Source organism: Dioscorea cayenensis, chromosome 6 (assembly GCF_009730915.1).
Source record: "Dioscorea cayenensis subsp. rotundata cultivar TDr96_F1 chromosome 6, TDr96_F1_v2_PseudoChromosome.rev07_lg8_w22 25.fasta, whole genome shotgun sequence".
Lineage (NCBI taxonomy): Eukaryota > Viridiplantae > Streptophyta > Magnoliopsida > Dioscoreales > Dioscoreaceae > Dioscorea > Dioscorea cayenensis.
In genome coordinates this window covers 20,045,601-20,068,047 of record NC_052476.1, presented here as the reverse complement: position 1 = coordinate 20,068,047, position 22,447 = coordinate 20,045,601, and the positions used below count along the sequence as shown (strand labels likewise).

The following is a 22,447-nucleotide window of genomic DNA, read 5'->3' as shown; positions in this document are numbered from 1 at the left end:
ACTTTTTAGAAATTAATAGTCACTCTCCTTTTCTCATCATTTTATTATTTTCCTTGACAACTCTAATTATTCAAAAATTATTTTTTATTAGCTCTCTTTTAATTTCAAGGTTTAATCCCCTAATTAGTCCCTATAAGTAGGTCAACATGCCCTTTTAGTCCCTCTAATCTAATTTGGCCTCCAGAAGTCCCTCTATTTTTTGGATTGAGAAATCCTAGTTCAGACGTTGGTTTCTCCGTTAATAATTGCTGACATGGTATTTTTTCAGATTAAAAATATGATGAAACTAATTTAAAAAACCTTAAATGCAGTTTAGTGACTAACTAACTCTCACTTTATGTTTCGGATCCGGATGCAAATAGGATCCAGACCCAAAACATTAACAACCTAAATCCTTCATCTTCATCGTCTTCTTCTTTTTGTTCTTCTTTCTCCATTAACCCTTCCCTGCATCCCCTACACCCAAACCTTTCAAACTTGAGATCTTGAACAAAAACTACACATTGCAATTCTGGAATTCCAAGGGACTAAAAATAGAAAAAAAGATCCCCGACCATTATATAAGACTAGATCCAGTACTCCTTTTTTCCTCGAACCAAAAAGCGCCATTTTTGTGGAAGCTCGTCCAAACAAAGGCCAGCACTTTCTCCCCCAAGATCCAAAACCATGGCCGCGCTCGCTCCCGCCAAGCTCGCCATCTCCCCAGGCGTCAAGCTCTCGGAATCCATCCCCACTTCCATGCTCTCCATCTCCCTCCGCGGCTTTAGATACCGTTGTTCCTTCCTTGGCTCCGCCGTCCGCCTCCCTGCGATCTCTCCGATCGCACGAATCACTGAGTCTCAGCACCCACATATCTCCGCTGCCTCTGCTTCTGTAATGTTTGTAAAATTTCTTTTTTTCCTACTTTGACTGGTTTGACTGAGTGTTTGGTGAGTGGGCCCTACTGTTTGTTTCATTGCCCTTATTTTCCGGATCTTGACTGAAGTGGAATTATTGGTTTGCCTGTTGTTGATTAGTGGAGACTTATAATTGAGTTTACGGGTTGCTTTTAAAGGCTTAGCTGTGCAACCAATCACCATGCTCTCCAAACTCTCTTATCCTTGAAACAACTCAACCTTGGCCGAATTTTTGTGTCAATTTTTTTTCTCTTTAAGCTTGGTTTTTGAATGGAACTTGTCACCAACAAGCTTAGAGGTAAACTTGTTATTTTCTTCATAATTCTGAGATTTTTTATTGTCTTGTTTTAATTGTTTTGTTAGTGCCAAGCATGTATGTTTATCTGAGAATTTATTTGAGCATGTTTTTCATGTCATTGAGTGTTTTTGGTCATTTTCAATAATTATGTGTAGCATGCCTTTGTAATTTTAAGCTTAAATTCTATGTGTGCATGTTGCAATATAGAGAGGTTTGGAATCTGCAGCCTTATTTTGTTAAGATTTTATTTATCTCTCATGATTTTGCAAGCTTGTATCTACCAAGGGATGCCTATAATTTAATTATAATATTTGTGTATGCATCTTGTAAGTTTGGACATGTAAATTAGCATTCATGTTTTAAATTATTTGAATATAGGTTTTCATGTTTGTAAGCTTGACATTGTGAGTATGCAGCCATGTTATAAGTTAGTTGATTATTTGTTGTTATGTATATAAATATATGTGTATGTGTGTGGGTATGCATGCATTTCATGATTTAGAAATTTCTTTTCATTGAAAATTCGTCCAAATCCTGTGTCCATGCTAATGTTTAATTTTATTTTTAGTATTGCTTAAATGCTTGTGGTGCATGTTAGAAATATTAATTTATATATTCAGAATCATGGGATTGTATTGATTTTAATCTTGGAAAGCTAATTGTGATGGTGTTATGATTAAAGCTTTTATGGAGAATTTTAATTGCTTAGCTAAATTTTTGTGAAAACCTTTAATTGCTAGCTATGAACTCTTTTATTTGTTGAATTAGCTCGGGCTATAGTCGTAATTTAGGCCCGGCCCAAGTTTTGTAACCTAAGTTAGAATATTCTGTTTGGGTAGATCCATACCGAGCTGTAGTTCGCGGGACTTGGTGAACCCAACTCTGTAGCTCGGAGCCAGGTAGGCTCTCGCACTGTGTATTCCGTATTTCTGGCAATAATTATTATTTAATTATTGCATTGTTTAATAATTTTATTTATTTATTTATTTGCGTGATATTTATGTTTATTTATTTATTTTCTTATTTGCATTATTTATTCGATGAATTCCTCCATGCGTGATTACAGTATTTTTCTGCGGTTTTTTGTACATCTCCATTCCTGGCTCGCCCAACTAGGAGGAGTAAGTCCTAGCCATGTGCACATGTTTTCTGTAGTAGCGCTACCCCCCGACTGCGGTCGAAGATCCCAGGCTACAGTGATTGATATTACGTTACGTTATGTTCTGTTCCGACTTCATAGTCGAAAATCCAGCCTCGTGATGTTGATTTCTGTTATTAGCCAGGGAGATGTATTTCTGCGTGTTTTTCGTGTTTTTGGATTATTCCAGTATTCTGCGTATTTTCAGTATTCTGTATGAAGCATGAGCTATTATTCTGCAATATCTGCTATATTTGTTGTTTTCTGCGATCCTACTGGGCCCTTGTGGTTCATGCACTTTGTGAATTCTATTCTCGCAGGAGAAGATCAAGTCTAGGATCAGGGGTTGTCTGGGGGTCGTATTGTCTGCTTTTATCAATATCTCTATATTACCTTCTTGAGAGTGTAAGACTTGTATTCTGACTGTATTTGTAATTTGCGAACTGTTGGGTTGTATTTGTATTCTATAGGGCTGTTAAAGTCCGTACTTGTAGTATTTCAGTTTCCAGTATCCTATTTGTGCTTTTATGTTCTATTCATATCTGCTTGTTAGAAAAGACTCTGACCAGGTTTTAGCTGAGGCCTTGCACCCAGTGGGGCCTAGTCCCATTGGATGCGGCCGATCTGTTCTCGGGCCCGGCTGTTGGGCTGGGACGTGACAGCTTCCGCGGCGGATGCCAAACCCACCGTCCTTGTCGCCGAGAAGCTTGGGGAAGCTGGGTTGGCACTCCTTCGTGAGTTCTCGAACGTAGATTGCTCTTATAATTTGTCACATGAGGAGCTCTGCGCAAAGATCTCGCTGTGCGATGCGTTGATAGTGAGGAGCGGGACGAAGGTCACGCGTGAGGTGTTTGAGGCGGCGCGCAGCCAGCTTAAGGTTGTTGGCCGCGCTGGCATTGGGATCGACAACGTTGATCTCTAGGCAGGGACGGTGCATGGATGTCTCGTTGTCAACGCGCCCATGACAAACACCATCGCTGCAACTAAGCACGGCATCGCTCTTCTCACTTCCATGGCTCGCAACGTCGCTCAGGCCGACACATTAAGTTGAAGGATGAAGATGGAGGGAAGGGTTAATGGAGAAAGAAGAAGAACAAAAAGAAGAAGATGATGAAAATGAAGGATTTAGGTTGTTAATGCTTCGGGTCTTGATCCTATTTGGATCTAGATCAGAAACATTAAGTGAGAGTTAGTTAGTCACTAAACTGCATTTAGGGTTTTTTAAATTAGTTTCATCATATTTTAATCTGAAAAAATGTCACGTCAACAATTATCAACGGAGAAACCAGTCTGTTAGCTTCTGGACTAGGATTTCTCAATCCAAAAAATAAAGGGACTTCTGGAGGTCAAATTAGATTAGAGGGACTAAAGAGTCATGTTGACCTACTTATAGGGACTAATTAGGGGATTAAACCTAATTTCAACGTTATTTTTGTATAATGACTGTAAATAAATGAGGTTTTTACATTACACCCCCTCAATTTTCAGAAATTACTAGTCACTCTCCCTTTCCCAATAATTTTATTTTTCTTGACACCCCCTAATCATCCAGAAATTATTTGTAACTAGCTCTCTTTTAATTTCATTGTTATTTTTAATTGAAAAATAATAATCTTCTTTTAAGCAACAAAATTAAAAGAAAAGGGTATAATACCCTAGTTGGTCCCCTACTTTTCTCTCTTCTTTTTTGGTCTCTCTACTCAGAAATTCTCCCGACTAATCCCTCTACTTTTGAAAATGTGTCACTTAGTTAAAAATAGTCCCAACCATTTCCTCTACTTTTAGAAATGTGTCTCTCCAAGTGGGTATATTTTTAAAAGTAGATGGACTGGTTGAGAATATTTTTAATTAAGTGGATACATTTTCAAAAGTAGAGAGATTAGTCAGGAGCATTTCTGAGTAGAGGGACCAAAAAAAAAGAGAGAAAAAGCTCATGGACTATTTTGATGATTATACCAAAGAAAAATTATAAAAACTTTAAGAACAGAAATATATATATGCTGATGTTTTTCCTTAACATAATTAAAGAAAATGTCTAAATAAAATACAAGAAAAAGAAACAACAAGGTACATTACATTCTTGTTCTTCATTTTGATTTCCTTATTGTTGAACTAAGGTTTAGACTCCTCAGAAATGAACAACATCATCATCAACAACAACAATATTGACCTGGTCAGTGTATGTGCAAAGTTACATCGATAACATTTACAGCGAAAACATAATGCTAGTCCAAAGTATCGAAAAAAAACTCTCCGATACCGTCATAGAAATGAAGCTACATCGCCGAATTTAATCTACCAATTACCTCCCGTCCCACCGTTAGCTGCCGCGGTGACTTCTCTTGCAATGCAAGGCTTCGGCTGTGCGATTGAGGACCCTTCGATGCCATCTTCATCACCTCTCTGATTCTTGCAGCTTGGATTTCTTCGAGGATATGAACAGCTCGAAGATGTGTATTGCAATGGTACTGCTGGATTTCTGACAACTCTTCGCTGGTCATACACTTCTGCAGCTGAGTTCAGACCGGAACCATATCGCAAGACTGATCCAACGACTTTCCCGGGCCTTGCAGCAGCACCTGTTTCGCAAACAATGTCAGCTCTTCGACAATTGTTGAAATTACATAGGAGAATCATTCGAAAACGAAACAAGAAATAGATATCCATTCACCTTGAGCTCTCTGAGGAACTTGAAGTGGAGTTCTTTTCACATGGATGGCATAATTTTTATCCGGTTGTGACTTCTCAACATCCTTAATGGAACATTTTGCTAAATCTCCGACAACATCACCGGAACTCTGTGGTCTGTTATCCGGATAAACTACACAGGGCCTATATATGAAGACAATGTTTAGTCGCCCGATTATTCAGTGAGGTCATGCATTGCATTTTCACAAACATACTCACCTTGGTAAAGAAGCATGTTGCCTTTCTGGTGGTGTGCCAGTGGAGCCATTTTTATAATGCTCTTCAAGGTAAGCAAACTGCTTCTTAAATTGATCAACAGCACTGTGAAGATGTCAATTGAGACACTTAAATTTTTGTTATAAAAATGGTGAAAGTGCAGGACTTCAGTGCAAAGGAGTACCTCGGATACATGAAACCAGTCGACTCGGTTCCTTCCAAGAACTCTTTCAACAGCTTCGGGTGATACTCAAGAATTTCACGATAAATGAGCTCCCTTACATCTTCCTTTGTTATCCTTCGTCTTTCAAATTCGAACTCCATCTTCGTCACAGGCTGAGCAAAAGGTTCCCTCTCAACCCTCGCTAAGCTCTTGAAATAAGGATCTGCCAAAGCCTGACAACTTGCATCAAAATCAGCTTCTTTTAGATAAAAGCCAAAAGTTCTCGAAATCTAATAACGGCAGCAAATGCCGACAGTACCTCTTCAGCAGAAGGCCGGTCCTTAGGTTCAAAGGCTAGCATCTTTTCTAACAAGCAAAGAGCGAGTGAATCAGCATTTGGAAATTTCTGAGAGAAAGGTATCGGTTTTTTCCTTCGCATTGTGCTTAAATATCGTCTGGCCTTCTCATTGCGAATCTGCAAAAGGTTTCAAAATTTTTACATGGAAACTACTAAGATTAGTGATGATTTCATGGAAAAATGAACTTCTAGTGAAATGACACCAACCCTAGCAATAACTTCTTGGGAAGGTGTTCCTAGCAAATCAGTCATTAGATCCAATTGGTGAACAACATTCTTTCCGGGGAAGAGTGGCTTGCCAGTCAATAATTCAGCAAAGATGCAACCGATGCTCCATATATCGATTGCTGGCGTATACTGAATTAAAGCACATAAATAAATCAATGTACGTAAGTGACCATCAACACTACACAAAATTGCACATAAAACTTGAATGAACAAGAAAAGTGAAAGGATCTTCATCGATTCAAATGGAGAACCTTTGAGAAAAAAGAGCCACATAATTCAGGTGCTCTGTACCACCTGGTTGCAACATAATCCTGAAAAGGTACCACAAAAACAATATTGTGCTATTAAAACACAGATGATACACTTACATCACTTAAATTGTTGTACAAAGAAAGACATACCGTCCAAAATATGGCAGTGGGAGCATCGTTAAATGCCACCCTAGCAAGTCCAAAGTCACATATCTTGAGTTTGCAGTCAGCATTCGCCAATATATTCTTAGGTTTTAGATCCCTATGGAAAACATTTGCTGTGATATCACAACAAAATAAAAATGAAAAATATATCAATGAAATAAACAAAAAATGGACTTCAAAGCAATACACACACACACAGAGAACATAGTATGAGTGGCAAGCACAAGAGAAAACCGGAGCTTCATTATAATGAAGAAAAAGGCAAAAACATATAAGTATAAAAACTTGCCAAAATGCAAGATCAAGGAAACACTATCATCTGAATCTAAACACCATAAACCATACAAATCACTCAATTACAACCTATGCTCTCTATATTAGGTTGCTACATAATATAGTTGGTCTATCCTAACTTAAGTGGACATTCTCGCAAACAATCTCTATATGTTCATGGTCTTGTCCAATTATAACAACAGCCTAGTCCATGTTATCAAAGCAATTCTTTTTTTCTGATAAAACCAACAATAAAGGACTTCGAGACCATAAAATGACACATACATCTATTTCTGTAAAATGAATGAGCATTTTATAAAAAGAGACAAAAATTCAACATAGCTCATAAAGTGCATTTGCATGGCCATGTACACAAATAAACAATATCTTTTTAGACTTTGGGAGAGACATAGTAATCACCTGTATGTATGTATTTTAAGCCGCGAAGCAGCTGATAAAGGAAAAACTGATAATGCTCTGGAGTCAAGTCATCATTCGCCTTGATGACCTGGTGTAAATCAGACTCCATGAGTTCGAAAATAACATAGATATCTTTGAATTCCCTCCTTGATGGAGGTAGAAGTATGTGCTTGATCTCCACAATGTCAGGGTGACGCAAGAGTCTAAGAAGCTTGATCTCACGGAGAATTCGTGTGGCATCAGAGACATGTTCAAAGATGTCATTTATCTTCTTAATTGCCACCTTCTCGCCTGTTTGCGTGTCCAGAGCTGAGCAAACAACACCATAGCTCCCTTTGCCGATCACCTCTTCTATTCGATACCTACTGCCCTCGCCGTACTCAGTGAAAAAATCCAGTTCCGCTGATGGCTGTATAAATAATCCAACACATGAAACTATATCAATGAAAAATAAACAACCCTACCATTTTGGTTTTCATTGAGTTTGCATGTTTTATCAAACTTAAATTAAAAGCATTGCCATTAATTTGGAAGTGATTCCATGACAAGCAACATCACAGAGACGATGAAGATGAAAATCCGCAGAGAGATCAAGCGGCTGAATATCCCCTGCATACTGAAGAAAAGATAACTTTGCTAGAAAGAATTGCTAGGGTTTCTAGGGTTCAAGCAAAACGATCCACGCAATTTTACCCACCTTCAATTAATAATAATACAAACATTGACTAAAACTCCATAATCAATGCTACAAAAGTCAAACAGAACAAGCAACAATTGGGGAAACAAAAATCCATCAAAAAGCAGCATTCAAACAACATCTAACTCATCATCCAAGAAACAAAAATGACAACTTTACTGAAAATCCAAAGGAAAAAACTCACCTTTCTACGCTGATCCGGCTGCATCTTAGCAACAGATCCTGCTCACATCTCACTCTTTCCAAAAAAACAAGAAAAACTCCCAAAGGTGAGACCTTTTTTGAGAAAAACAGCAATCAAAGGCCAGAATCACAAAGGAAGGTGGATCAAAATGGGGAAAGGTGGCAGCTGGAACCAGGAAAGGGATCTCCAGAGGTAGAGGAAGTCCAGCAGAACACAACTGTAGTTTGTCCTCTTTCCTATGGCATTCCTCGCTCTCCAAAGATTAAATAAAAGCAATCCAAGCACATGGAATCATGAAGGAAATGCCCTTCAACTCCTCCAACCTTTCAACCAATCCACTCCAACAAGAAAGAGAGAGAGAGAGAGAGACAGAGGTTGTGCTGAAAGGGAGCAGAGAGGAAGAGGACAAATGAGTGGCAGGAGAGAATGAGGATGGGAAAAATCTCCAAAAGCATTGAATGAGAAGAACAAGGAAAAACCATGGAAGGCAGTGAATTGTATTATTATTATTATTATTATTATTATTAAATGATTTATTTTGTTATTTGAAAATATTAGGGAAAAAGTTTTAATTTTTTTTTTTAGAAAATTATATATATATATGTGTGTGTGTGTGTGTAAGGTAAGAGCAGGTTAAGTCTTTTGGTTTAACCAAAAAAAACTTCAAATATATTAAATCTTTAATATATCTCTGAATTTTAAAATTTTTATTATTAAATTTAAAATTTTAAAATTATTTCTATTTTAACTACTCACTAAACACTCGCATATCCCTTTCACCTTTGCATATGCAATTTAATCGAGTGCTCTCCTACACCCCATTTGTGATGGTGCCCGTGATATTTTCAGTATTTTATTAAAATATTAAAAATATAGAAATAAATAGACAAATGATTAAAATAAAAAATGAAAAAACTAAATGGAAAATTCAGTCACTATATATATAATCAAAATAAAAATATACAAAGAGTTTTCTTTGTTTTTTTATATATATATATATATATATATATATAATGAGGAAAATAGGGTAATTTTCTGTGATGATTGAGTGGATGTGCACTGTGTCCACTTTGGAATGCAGCACAAATCAGAAAGACAAAGAAAAGAGAAAAAAAGGAGGAACTTTTATACCAAGTTCATGTGGTGCTAAAGAGAAAGATGATAGTGAAGCTTTGCCCCACATTTTATAAATTATTAAATTATTAAATTATATATATATATGCTTGATAATTTATACTTTAAAAATAATACAGAAAAAATATCAAATTCAATATTTTTATTAAATACTAAATTTCTAATTATAAGCTATATATTGCTCTCACATATATTTATTTATTGGAAGGATTAGTTTAATGTATCCTTACTTTGTGAAGTTGTTATATTTCATTTTACTAATAATGAAAAAGTAATATCATTTTGACTTAAGATTTTTCTTGAGTAAAAAGGAACCTTAATAAAATTGATTTTGACATAAAAATCCTAAAATTTAAAAAAATATATAAATTTATAAAAAAAAACCATAATATATAATAATAAGTTCAAACTTTTAATTTACGAAAAAAATATCAAACCAAAAGCCTTTGGTCTACTGATGCCGACCCCACTAGATCCGAACCCCACCTGTACACATCTCTAACACGCGCGTATCTCATTTCATCACAAAATCTCATCATATATTTTTCTCAAATTTTTAAAATTTTCAATTAATTAATGTTTTCTATAATTATTGTTATTTTTTATCAAAGGAAAAAAATGAAGATCTCATGAATTATCTTTCTATCACTAATTTTTTAATGACTACTATTTTTAATTAAATTTATATTTAATCAATAATGGTGAGTCTTATAATTAATGTCTACTTTTCTATAATTATTTTTTTTATAGAAAAAATGAAAAATTGGTGAAAGATCTTGTTCTATTTAATTAATTAATGTTAATTAATTACTATTTTCTATAATTAAAGTCGATAATTAATTAATTGATTTGATATTAATTAATTAATATTTTCTGTAATTAATGTAAATTTTGATATTATCTTGAAAAGATAACTAGTGGTGAACATAGTTACACATAAAAAAATAATTGATAGACAAGGACATGAATGGCCATCATGCACATGAGAGAACATATGGACTCTAAATTCATGCAAGTGTCGGTCAAGCAATAAATTATTTATATAATTTAAAAAAAAACAAAAAATAATGAAATTTATCTTAACAAAAGAATATGATTATAAAAAAATTATATATATATATTTAATTAATTGAAATGGAAGGCAAGAAATGGCTTTTCAGTGACCACTCAGCTTCCTTAATGGGGACTCAGTGATGTCTACCAAATTCATGGTCCACTTCATTTGAATATATATATATATAGCACCACATAAAAATAAAATAAAAATTATTTATTTATTAAAATAAATATTTCGTCCGAGCGAAACAACTTTAATTTTAATAATTATTTCAACCCACCCCTTTGTTTTTTTATTAGAATTAACCATATAATCTTTATATGGTTATCTACTGCTTCATATTTAAAAAAAACGAATTAAAAATTCATATGTTTGCTATCCCGAATTTTTCACTATCTTTTTATTTAAACCGGTGACTGTAAATACACTTATAGGCCAAATTTAATTGAGTTTGTCGTAGTTTTTATCATTTTTATTGAGTAGTTTTATGTGTTTTATGTTTTTCCCCATGCTTTTTTAATTGTTCTCTTAATCACATTACATTTACTATTTTACAATTGTCAGTAATATATATATATATATATATGTTATATGAAAATTCAATTAAATGCAAATTATTATTTAGTAATAAATAAAAAAATGAAATATTATTTATTTTTTTCATCATACTATTTATGCAATTTACTTGATATTGTTTATATAACCACACACAAAAATTTTACATAAACCAAAATTAAGCTCCGTTCGGTATTAATTTTAAATTCTAATATACTGAATTTATTTTTAAACCCTCATATACCTCTCTCGATATAACAAAAAAATAAAACTTAATTTATTATTTAATTTCTATTTTATATAATAAACAATGCACTAAGACAAATTAAAAATAGAATCAAATTTGATTTGGACTTTTGTTTGTATTTGGCCATAAAGTTCATTAATCAAAGACTAGACCAATTTAAATACTTAGTAGTTATCAATCCCATTCCATCACTACTCCCACCCACTCTACTCATTTTGTTACACCAATTATCACATTCTTGTATATTTAACATTAATTATAAAATAATTAATCTACATTATGAAATAATTCATACTATTAGTAGCCTTTATATAAATATATATAACCTAATTTTAAGGTAAGAGGTCATATTCTCACTAACCTTTCTAAAATATGTTTAATATTTCAAAGATATTAGTTGATGTAGGTTTGTTAGCATTAATTTTTTTTTTAAAAAAAAGATGTTTAATTCTTTTAGTAGTATTATTAGTTTGAACCATATCTTGTTTACTTTTGAAAAATAATATTTCCATTATAAAATTTTGAGTTATTCTGCATTAGTTTATTTTTAATATGATTTTTTTTTTTAACATGAACTATAATATAACTTGATTTATTCTGTGTTAGTTTGATTTAATGTTGTTTTTAATTTATTTATAACTGCTTAAAATCAGTATTTCTACAACTAGATCATTTTCTTAAATTTTTTATAGCACTAGGCGACAAACATCCCCATTTAAGATTAATAGTTAGGAACGTACACTAATGTGAAACGCATCCACAAGCTTACTAACATCATGCCATCACTTTGCGTGCAAGGGACCCGGAACCAATAAGTCATTGGTAAGTTTTATATATATATATATATATATACAAACCCATCATTTAAAGATGTTCGTAAATTTCAAATCTAAAGATGTCTACAATAACTACTGGATTCACATCTAACGCCTACAATCCATTTATGTGCAGTGTTAAACGTGCATTATATAACAACATTGAACAATGTCAAGCAATGATCATACACAGTAACTCTGCACAATGATAGCCATAAACATTTTTAGTGAACAGTGCATCTGTAGACATACATATCTGATATATATATATATATATTCGAATAATTGCAAATTAAGATAAAGTTGTGCTTCTTCAAAAGTTTATGTTTAAAGGAACTTAGGCCCTAGATTTAAATGATGGCTTTAGGCAAGAATGGAAGACATAGAGGACAAGAGTTATGTACTATCATTAAAGAAACTTCTAAAGATTAAGACAAACAATTATTGATTGTATAACTAATAAAACCAAAGTTGTGTGTTTGGTTTTTTATATATATAAAAATAATAATATATTATATATTTATCAAAATATTAAATAAAAAAATAAAATGCCAAAACAACTTAAGTTTCTTGGTTTTATCTATTTATTAAAATAATTATTTTTGATGTGCACTTCTGCTGCATTGATGATTATTGTTAATAAAAAAATATAGCAAAAATAACTCAGAAATAGAATAAAAATAACTGAAAATAAGATAAACTAATAAACTCAAAGCTAAAAATGGCAAGTGGGATATTGTTTCGATTTTTTATTTTTCTTTCATATTTATTTATATGCACAAGTATTTTTTTTTCTTTCCAAGTGATGCTATATTTACACAACAGATTTAATAAATATTTTTTACACTTGACATCTGCACCATCATTCGCATCATTTTTTTTATAAATATCAAATTCAAATAGTATAAATTCATAAATTCTAAAAATTATAAAACATTATAAAACCCTATCTAAAACCTTAAATTCTTAAACCTAAAAACCATATATCCAAAATTCTACAAACCTAAACTCTAAACTCTAAATCCTAAGCCCTAAACCATAAAAATAAACCGTATATTACCTACAGGGATTATAATTTATACTTTAGGGTTTAGAGAGGAAGTCTTCAGTTAACCATTTATGATTAATAATTTAGATGTATAGTTTAGATGATAAAAATACATTAAATCTCTAAAAAAATAAGAAATATAAAAGAATGATGTAGATACTGACATAGATACCAATTTAGTATAGCCATTCAGAAAAACTATTCCAACAACTCATTATATAAAAATATCATTACTCTTTGTGTTGCTAAAATAATAAATAGATTCCTTCCCTGAGTGAACAATAGTTTGAGAATCATTAAAGCAAACACACTCTCAAGAAATAAACCTTTTTTTTTTATAAATTACTTAGATTCCTCACAGCTTGCTTTCTATAATAAATTATCCCTTTTATAAACCAAGTCTAATATTATTAATCTTTTCTTATAAATTTCCCAACTTTTCAATCAAATGAAAGATATAAATTATTAATTTATAAACCAACTCTAAAGTTATTAATCTTTTCTTAGAAATTTTCCCCTAACATATATATATATATATCATCAAATGAATTAATGAAAGATATAAATTAATAAGTACAAATTAAATGTAAACCTTGTTTCAAAGGCATACAGCATGAAACTAATAATCCAAGCAATATCAAAGGTTCATCATCACGCAACACATCATGTTGTTTAGAATTTGGAATGTTTTAATTGCGTCATATATAATAATAATAATAATAATAATAACAACAACTATAATAATGATAATGATATATTTTTTTTATCAATATAATATCTATACATATTTGATTTTTATTACAAATATAACAAGTAGACATGCAGTAAAGGGTGTGTACATAACTAGGAAATAAACTTCTAATCGGTTTTTACACGACTTTAAATTTGCACAAATGAATTCTTACATAAGATCTTTCATAATGTGTCCAATGCTATTGGACCAAACGACTTCGAAGTGCATATTTGATTATTGTTATATATATCTCAAAACCATCCGCTTTGGAAAATTCAATGTCTTTTTTCTCTTATAATTTCAATATATATATAAAATATGTATATGTATATAATAAGGGAAATAACTAACAAACAAAGCAAACATGGGTGAAGTTTGCAAGAAATGAAAAACAAGAAGCATGGAACAAACATGAAACAACTTAAATAAAGTGATTCAAAAGCTAAGGAAAAAAAGGCCAAAAAATAAAAAGGTTGACAAAACTATGATCACAAGAGATAACAGCTTTGCAAAAAATAGAGAAAAAGACACAACCATCAATCTCTATCCTTCCATTTCTTTCTCTCTTTACAAGCCATGAATGTGCATTCCAATTCCCTCCAATTCCATGGTTTGAATGAGTTATCACTCTTTGCTTGTGGGCAAACTCATGCTTCCAAACCACTCTTCTTAGTCATCACCACCATATCTTATTCTAGTCCTTCTCCTTCCTTATAAATTCAATCTTGCCAACTTAATTTCTACAAACCATTCAATCCATATATCAAATGAGCATTGTCTTGCAAATCATCGATCGACAAAGCGGCGATATCGATGTCGCCAATAACTATGGCTCGACCTTTTTCGAGCCGCAGCGCGAACTTGCTGGAGAACGAACCAAGCCGAAGCTGTCTGGACGAGATTTAGCAGAAAATTCCAAAAGAAATACTAGCACTCGTAGTAACAAATTAGCACCGGAGAAGAAACTTACACTCTTTGCTCTCCGGCTAGCAATACTAGAGAAGGCGGCAAGCGGTCTCGGGACTCTCGGGTTCATTTGGGCCACTGTTGTCTTACTTGGAGGCTTCGCGATCACTTTGGAGAGGAAGGATTTCTTGTTCATCACTGTTATATTGCTCATTGAAGGTACAAGAATTTTTAGTCGAAGTCATGAGCTTGAATGGCAGCATCAAGCAACTTGGTCTGTTACTGAGGCCGGTCGAGCGAGCTTTCGCAAGCTCCGGTCAAGCTCTCTCTCTGTTTTCCATGCTATCAAGGCCCTGATTTCTCCACTTTCGATCCTTCGATCGAAAGGCAATACCCGAGATGTGGAAAGAGGAGCAAGGGATCAAGATCTCCGGACTTGGAGCTCTCCGGAGGTGCCGTTGTTGCCTTATGCCGGATGGATTTTTCTTTCGAGAAATATTAGCAAGTTGCTGTATTGGCTTCAACTATTTTCAGCTTCTGCTTGTGTCATTCTTTCGCTAATGCGCCTTGTTCAACAAGATTTCGGCGATGTTGATTCCGATAGTAAGAACCGAAAGTCGGCTTTAAACATTTTCTACGCATTGGCATTTGCCGAAGCATTCATGTTCTTGTTGGAGAAGGCTTACTGGGAGTGGAAGGTGAGCCATTGCCGAATTCTTGAAGAGGTGAACAATGAGTGTGACTTGGGAGCAAAAGGCATGATTTCGATCAAACGCTTTTTCTACGATTCATACTCGAAATGTGTCAACGGTAGCATCTTCGATGGCCTCAAAATGGACTTGGTAACTTTTGCTGAAGAACTTCTCTCTTCCAGTTCGCGTGATGAACAACTCATCGGCGCAAACATCCTTGTCAAGTTCGCTACAAATCTCGAGTTCTCTGATGAGACGCTTCGCAAACTTGGCACTTCAATGCCGGCGATGGAGAGATTGCTCGAAATGCTTAATTGGAAGAGCAAGGAAGAAGAGGAACTTAGATTGTCCGCCGCGGTGATAACTTCCAAATTAGCTAGCAAGAAGCAAAATGCACTTAGAGTCGCTGGAATTCCCGGGGCAATGGAGTCAATATCATCACTGTTATACACTGGTCAAGGAGCTAGCTCGAAGCCGGACGAGGTATGTCGGAAGTGTATTATAGTTGACCGGAGTAACTATGAGTTTTCGGTGTTTAATCTTTATGGATTATTGATACTCAAGAAGCTTGCCAGTGATCATGACAATTGTGGTAAGATTGGTAATACTAGAGGTTTGCTTGCAAAGATCATTGACTTTACTAGCACCGGAGAGTGGCTCTTCGGCAATAGTTCGGCTTCAGAGATACAAATCAGAGCCGTGAAGAGAGCATTGCAAGTGATGAAAATGTTATCAAACACTTCCGGCAACACGGGGAAGAATCTTCGTCGAGATATAGCTGAAATAGTGTTCACAATAAGCAACATCCGCGAAATCTTGCAGTTTGGAGAGAAGCATTTGGATTTGCAAAAATTGGGGATTGAGGTACTAACTAGTTTGGCAATGGATGAAGTTGCCAAAGAAAGGATCGGCTTGACCGGAGGGATGGTTAAGGAGCTAGTGAGGTTGTTTTTTAGGACGGCGGTAAGCGAGGATCATCGTGAGGTAAGTGTGGAGGCCGGGGAGGCACTCGCAATGCTAGCATTGGAGAACAAAATGAATTGTGATCGGATATTGAAGGAGGATGAATACGCGGTGGCGCGGTTTGTGGCCGCATTGAATGATCCCGTCTTGCAAATCAACTCGTCGAGAATATTGAGGCACTTGTGTGCTTATAGCTTGACCGAATGCTTTTCGAGAGTAAAAGAAATCATCAAAGCTATTCCTAATGTAAGTATCTATTTACTTATTTTAATTCGATATCGAAAGAAATAGTATGACTTATTTGTGATTTGGAAGAGCAGGTGCTCAATTCTGTCATGGTTGAAGAAATGAAGTTACTTGAAGTATCACTTGGACTCATGGTACAAATATTAAGGTTCACAACTACTGAAGAATTCGCACTAGGACTTCAAAAAGCCGAAATAGATGAAAGCGAAATAGCAAAGAAAATGGTGGAAGTACTTAAGAATTATGATTATCCTTCAATCAAAGTGCCGAGGATTAGAAGGTTTGTGATTGAGATTGCAATTTGGTTGATGAATTCAGACAAGAAATACATCGAATTGTTTAAAGACTTTGGAATGGAAAAGGAATTGGTGAGTGTTGCAGAGACAACAACAGAGTTGGAATGTTTCAATGTGTTTTCAGGGAGTGTTGGGCTAAGTAGACATTGTGTAAGTCTTTATTCTCTAGTTGATACTTCATTGGACTTGATGGCACAAGGATGAAACATTGTTATTTATTGTACACAAATGATGACATATGTACATTATGTTCTAAATGTTCTATAGTCAATCAACTGAATTATTTATTGAATTATATTAAAAAAATACTTACTCAGTTCCGTATTTAACTTGAGGTTTTGTAAAAATATTAAAGCTATCATTAAAGTTTTTAAAATCTAAAATAAATTATGATAATATATTTTTATTCTTGTTAGAGTTATTTACTCCTATTAATATGCACACTAATCTCTAAAGGAGAAGAAGGATAAAATTGACAAATAAAAAGAATAATTAATGCTTATAAAATTCCTAGAAGTGTCAAATAATTTTAAAAAAAAATGTCACAATATGAATGAAAATGAGGCGGAGAAAGTAAATTTATTGTTTTTATTTTTAATTTTTTTATAAAAACAAATGTAGTGTTGAAGTGATTGATAGTTTAGCTTGACAACTGATTAATTAATAGTCTCTTTCAAATTTTTTTATTTAAAACTAATAAAATAGATACATATACATCAATCAATCTTAACTATTAATTATAATTAAGATATTACATTCTAAAAGAGAATAAATAATGAAAGAGAAAATGAGGGAATTTAGAGGATAAGTGGAATGAGTTAAAGTTTATATGTTAAATTATATAAATATATATTATTTTTTTAATATATATTTTTTTAATTTTGATCAAACACAATCAAAATAGGTCTTTTACAACCTCTTTAATAGATTAAAAAGAAAATTAATTGTTATATAAAAAAGATTGAAATGAAGCAAAATTAATTAATAACAACAGAAACAATGAGTGTTACTTCAAATCTTGATAAATGCATGACAGTGAAATCACAAAACATGGAAGGTCTTGTTTCCAAAAGGACTCATCAACAATATCACAATGAATTAAATTATTATTTTTTGGTTTTTTAGGTGGTTGAAGGGGAATTAAATTATATATCATGTGCAAATATGGTGTCATTTATACATCAACACACATAAAAATTAAATGCTTATTTATTAAGAATATCCTTTTGGTTTAATAAAGACTATTTACAACAAAAAGCAAAAAAAAAATTTTTTTTTGTTGATTTAAATAAAAAATAATAAAAAAAAAAAATAATTAAGAAGAAATATATGAAAAAAAAATTAATTTTGCTTGCTAAATTTTAGTCTTATAACATTAGGCTCTCTATGATGTCTATATCATGTTAACATATTAGTTTTATGTTTGTGAGCATTCATATATTAAAAAAAAAAATAGAAAATAAAAAAAAAAGTTTACCTAAAAAGGAGTTGATGTCATGTGGCTTAAAAATAATGGGTCCAAATGTCATTATTTAAACCACATGAGTTTTATATGCATGAAAAGAAATTTAATGACCTGTGGTAGAAAACCACTAACTTTTTAAAAATGAGTTTAAGAAATCCACATGCATTACTTCAATTTCATGTGGAAGTGTTAGTGGCCTCTACCAACCATTATTTATGTAAAAAAGTACATGCGGTGATGATCCGTGGTCTTAGTGAAGTTCATTTATCTTATTTTATTTCATTTTTTTATTCTACATGGTGCTTATGGTGGTCTTAGTGAAGTTCTTTTTTTCTTTTTTCTTTTTTTCAGACTTTTTGGTTTCCACTCTCAACCAGTGCAAAACGAGGCATTGAATATATATATAACACAAATTTCTTATATATATATATATACAAAAACCTCTATATCAATGATAAAAAATTTTAGGGGATAAAAAAAAAATTTAATTATCGTACAGGTCTCTATAATTATGTATTTTTTATTCTTTTACTCCTAATATTTTTAGATATAATTAGGTCTTCATATTTAGTTAAATTGGATCATTTTAGTCTACAGTAATATTTTTAGTTACAATTAAATCTTTTACAATTACACTTACCTATTTATACAGCAGATCAAAATGATTTAATTCGATTAAATATAAAAATTTAATTGTACCTAAAAATATTACAATGATTAGAAAGTGAACAATTACATGATTTTTACATTAATTAAAAACCCAAGGTTGATCTTCCGGAGTATATATGAAGGCATTAATTGAGAACACGTGCAAGATCCTTACCCATAATGATTTATCTATTTTATCAATATATATATGAATTTTAAATTATTTGCTTTAGCAACACAAATGTGTACCACTTAACAAACTCTTATAAATTTATTTTATTTTATTTTTTATGCAAAGAGATTGTTTGGCCTTTTGCTTGTATATATTTTTTTAAAAAAATTAAATCTCATTAACGTTTTTTTTAAATAAAAGCGGATAAAAACATACTAACATTAATAACTAAATTAGTTATAATTTATTTTTAAAACATATATAAAATAAATAATAGAAATAAAAAAAAGCAATTTCTTTATTAGATGCAAACCAAAAATATTATGTGACCTAAAACCGATTCAACCTAAAGTAATAGAACAAAAAACCCAGGGTTTTAAATCTATATATATATTGATGTGGGACTATTAGTTACTTTAATAATTCCAATTCAACCTAAAGTAATAGAACAAAAAACCCAGGGTTTCAAATTTATATATATATATATATATTGATGTGGGACTATTAGTTACTTTAATAATTACGTTTTTTACGAAAGGCGATAAGCGTTGGAACCCAGGGCCGAACACGTGGGGGAGTCGCGCTCACCACCGAACCGTGTCCTCACCTTGCGTGAGATGGGGATTGAACTCGGGGAGCCACGCTCGACACTCAGGGTGAACACCCTACGTAAGGGACCCGATGCCAATGAGACTCAAAATGGTCGTGATTGAAAAGCTTTAATAAATTACGTTTATTATAAAAAAATACTTTATATATATATATATATATATATATATATATATTTGTTATGACGTGTTTAACTAAAATTCTAAAATTTTGAATAATTTTTTTTTACATAATTTGCAAAATTCAACATAAAAAAAAGTATGAATTTGAACAATTATAATTTATAATATCCCATATGTTATGAATACTTTAAAAATAATTAATGTATATTGTAGTAATCGGCACCACGGTAGCATGCGACAGTATTGTAGCAACCATCTAAATGTTGTTGTAGTAAACATTACTGTAGTAGCTGCCAACATTGTTACTATTTCACTTACAAATAAATTTTGGGCCGTTAGATCGAATTAGTCCTAACTGCTCATTTATCTCCTGAATGCCTGTAAATACTCTTTAATATTGAAATGAGACATAGAAGAAGAGATAGGAAAGAAGAAGAAAAAAAAAAGAAGAAAATGTGAAGTATAATTGAGGATATTTGCTATATATCCTTCCTCTTTATTCTTATATTATTCACATTATCTTTATGTTTACAATATATTCATGGATATCTATATCTATATTTATATTGAGAATAATTTATTAATAGCATATACAATACGTTATCAACACGAATCTGCTCCTAATATTGTTCTACATTTTCATTTATCTTTAATTTAACTTTATATCAAGTATTCATATTTTTCTTTAATCTTTCTCCTAATCACATATTATATTTTCATAGAGATTGATTTGTAATAGAAAATATCAAAATAAGAGAATTCGAGGCTCTTCACATTTCTAGGAGCAATTACATATCATGGAGTCTCAATGTCAAGCTCCATTTGAAAGCAAGGAACTTGGGCAAAACCATTGGGACTAATAATAATGAGTCCAATGATAATAAGGCAAAAACCTTGATATTCATAAGGCATCATCTTAATGATGCCCTAAAAAATAAATATTTGACCATTAAGGATCCACATGAAATTGTGATTATCCATAAAAAGAGATTTGAACATCTCAGAATGATCTACTTGCCCAAAGCACTCAATGATTGGTTAAATCTCAGGTTCCAAGATTTTAAAAGAGTGCAAGAATATAATTCTGAGCTATTTAAAATAGTTTCAGTTCTACATCTCTGTGGAGAAACAGTGACAGAAGGAATGATGCTTGAGAAAAACATTCACAACATTTCACGCTCAAAATGTTATATTGCAACAACAATATAGAGAAAAGAATTTCATAAAATTCTCTGAATTGATTTCTTGTCTCTTTGTGATGGAGCAAAATAATGAATTGTTGATGCAAAATCATCAATTTCTACCATCTGGATTGGCACCACTACCATAAATTAATTATGGGCAAAGAATATGGTGTGGTCGCGGTAATGGTTATGGGAACCATGGTGAACGAGGATATTATGGTGCTTGAGAACGACATGGTCGTCATGGGAGCCGAAATTATATCGGACCACGCGATAGAAAAATTGATGTACATCAACAAAAGCAACAAAGTCACAACATTGGGTTAGAGACAAAAAAGAATACTTGCTATCATTGTGGATTGGAAGGTCATTAATTTAGAATTTGCACGATCCCTAAGTATTTTATTTTCTATCTTTACCAAGAGTCACTAAAAAATAAGAAGGGTAAAGATCTTTTGCTAACAACCCCTCGGTCAATCCAATTGAGGATAATTCTAATAATGATTTGAATAAAACTCAAAATACATATTTAAGTGTATTAGATTTTCAGTTAGACTAAATTTGTAATATACCTTTATAGTATGTTTTATCTATTAAAATTATGTTTCTTTTTGTTTTGTTAGAAAATATGACTGATGATTAATGCATTATTGATTGCAGGACAATGCATATTATTTTGATAAGAAAAATATATTTTATCTCCTTATCAATGAGAAAGGTATATATAGCCACAATAGTAGTGTCATTGGACATGACTAAAGGTTTTGGAGAAGCAGCATTGATGTTGCCAAATGGGACATCCTTGCAAATGAAAAATACTCTCTATTCTCCTAAATCTAGATAGGAACCTTCTCAGCTTTAATAATATGTCTCAATGGATACTATTTAGAGATGGTTGATAAGGAAGGAAAAGAATATCTTTATATTACACAAGTTATTTTCATGACAAAAAGTGTGTACTTGAAAGCTTTCCCTATATATCTTCAAGATTATATTTTACACGTATTAAAGTGATGAAATCACATACGGTTTTAACTCCAAAAGGTTAATGACTGGAGATATTTAAAATATGGCATGAAAGACTTGGGACATCTGGGTGTCATTATGATACGTCGGATTATTACTAGCTCTCATGGACATCCACTGAAGGATTAAAAAATCCTAAGAAATAATGAAATATGCATGTTCAGCATGCTGGATGAGAAAGCTGATAACTAGACCTCCTACAACTAAGGTGATTGGTGAATCTCCTAAATTTTTAGAAAGAATATAAGGAGATATGTGTGGACCAATACATCCACCATGCAAACCATTTAAATATTTTATGGTTTTAATCGATGTCATCGACTAGATGGTCCCATATCTATAAGAAATGTAGCTTATGCGAGGTTATTGACACAAATTATCAAGCTTAAAGCACAATTTCTAGATTATCCCATAAAATTATCAAAATCATTTTATGATTATCGTATGGTAGTTGGAATACATGTTGAGCATCCTAGTAGCTCATGTACATACCCTAAAATGAGTTGCCTGATTCATTAATTAAAAGACTTCAAATTATTGTTCATCTAATGTTA

The 22,447-nt window shown here is 32.4% G+C and overlaps 2 protein-coding genes and 1 long non-coding RNA gene across 3 annotated transcripts; 2 read left to right on the top strand and 1 right to left on the bottom strand.

Annotated features, from left to right (window-relative positions):
• Window positions 1–448: 448 nt before the first annotated feature.
• On the top strand, window positions 449–2,843 carry LOC120263585. The gene is made up of 3 exons (XR_005537110.1): window positions 449–1,194; window positions 2,034–2,093; window positions 2,653–2,843. It is a non-coding gene; the product is annotated as an uncharacterized LOC120263585 (long non-coding RNA).
• A 1,508-nt stretch (window positions 2,844–4,351) lies between these two features.
• LOC120263581 (mitogen-activated protein kinase 15) lies at window positions 4,352–8,441 on the bottom strand. The gene is made up of 10 exons (XM_039271542.1): window positions 7,976–8,441; window positions 7,095–7,503; window positions 6,387–6,514; window positions 6,237–6,296; window positions 5,965–6,114; window positions 5,719–5,874; window positions 5,421–5,632; window positions 5,240–5,341; window positions 5,004–5,164; window positions 4,352–4,911 (listed from the first exon to the last, which is right to left on the bottom strand). The coding sequence occupies exons 1-10, from the start codon at window positions 7,997–7,999 to the stop codon at window positions 4,628–4,630; spliced, it is 1,686 nt and encodes a 561-aa protein (XP_039127476.1). The 5' UTR covers window positions 8,000–8,441; the 3' UTR covers window positions 4,352–4,627.
• A 5,853-nt stretch (window positions 8,442–14,294) lies between these two features.
• LOC120262912 lies at window positions 14,295–16,965 on the top strand. Its single transcript, XM_039270821.1, has 2 exons — window positions 14,295–16,371; window positions 16,446–16,965. The coding sequence occupies exons 1-2, from the start codon at window positions 14,332–14,334 to the stop codon at window positions 16,869–16,871; spliced, it is 2,466 nt and encodes an 821-aa protein (XP_039126755.1). The 5' UTR covers window positions 14,295–14,331; the 3' UTR covers window positions 16,872–16,965.
• Window positions 16,966–22,447: the final 5,482 nt, after the last annotated feature.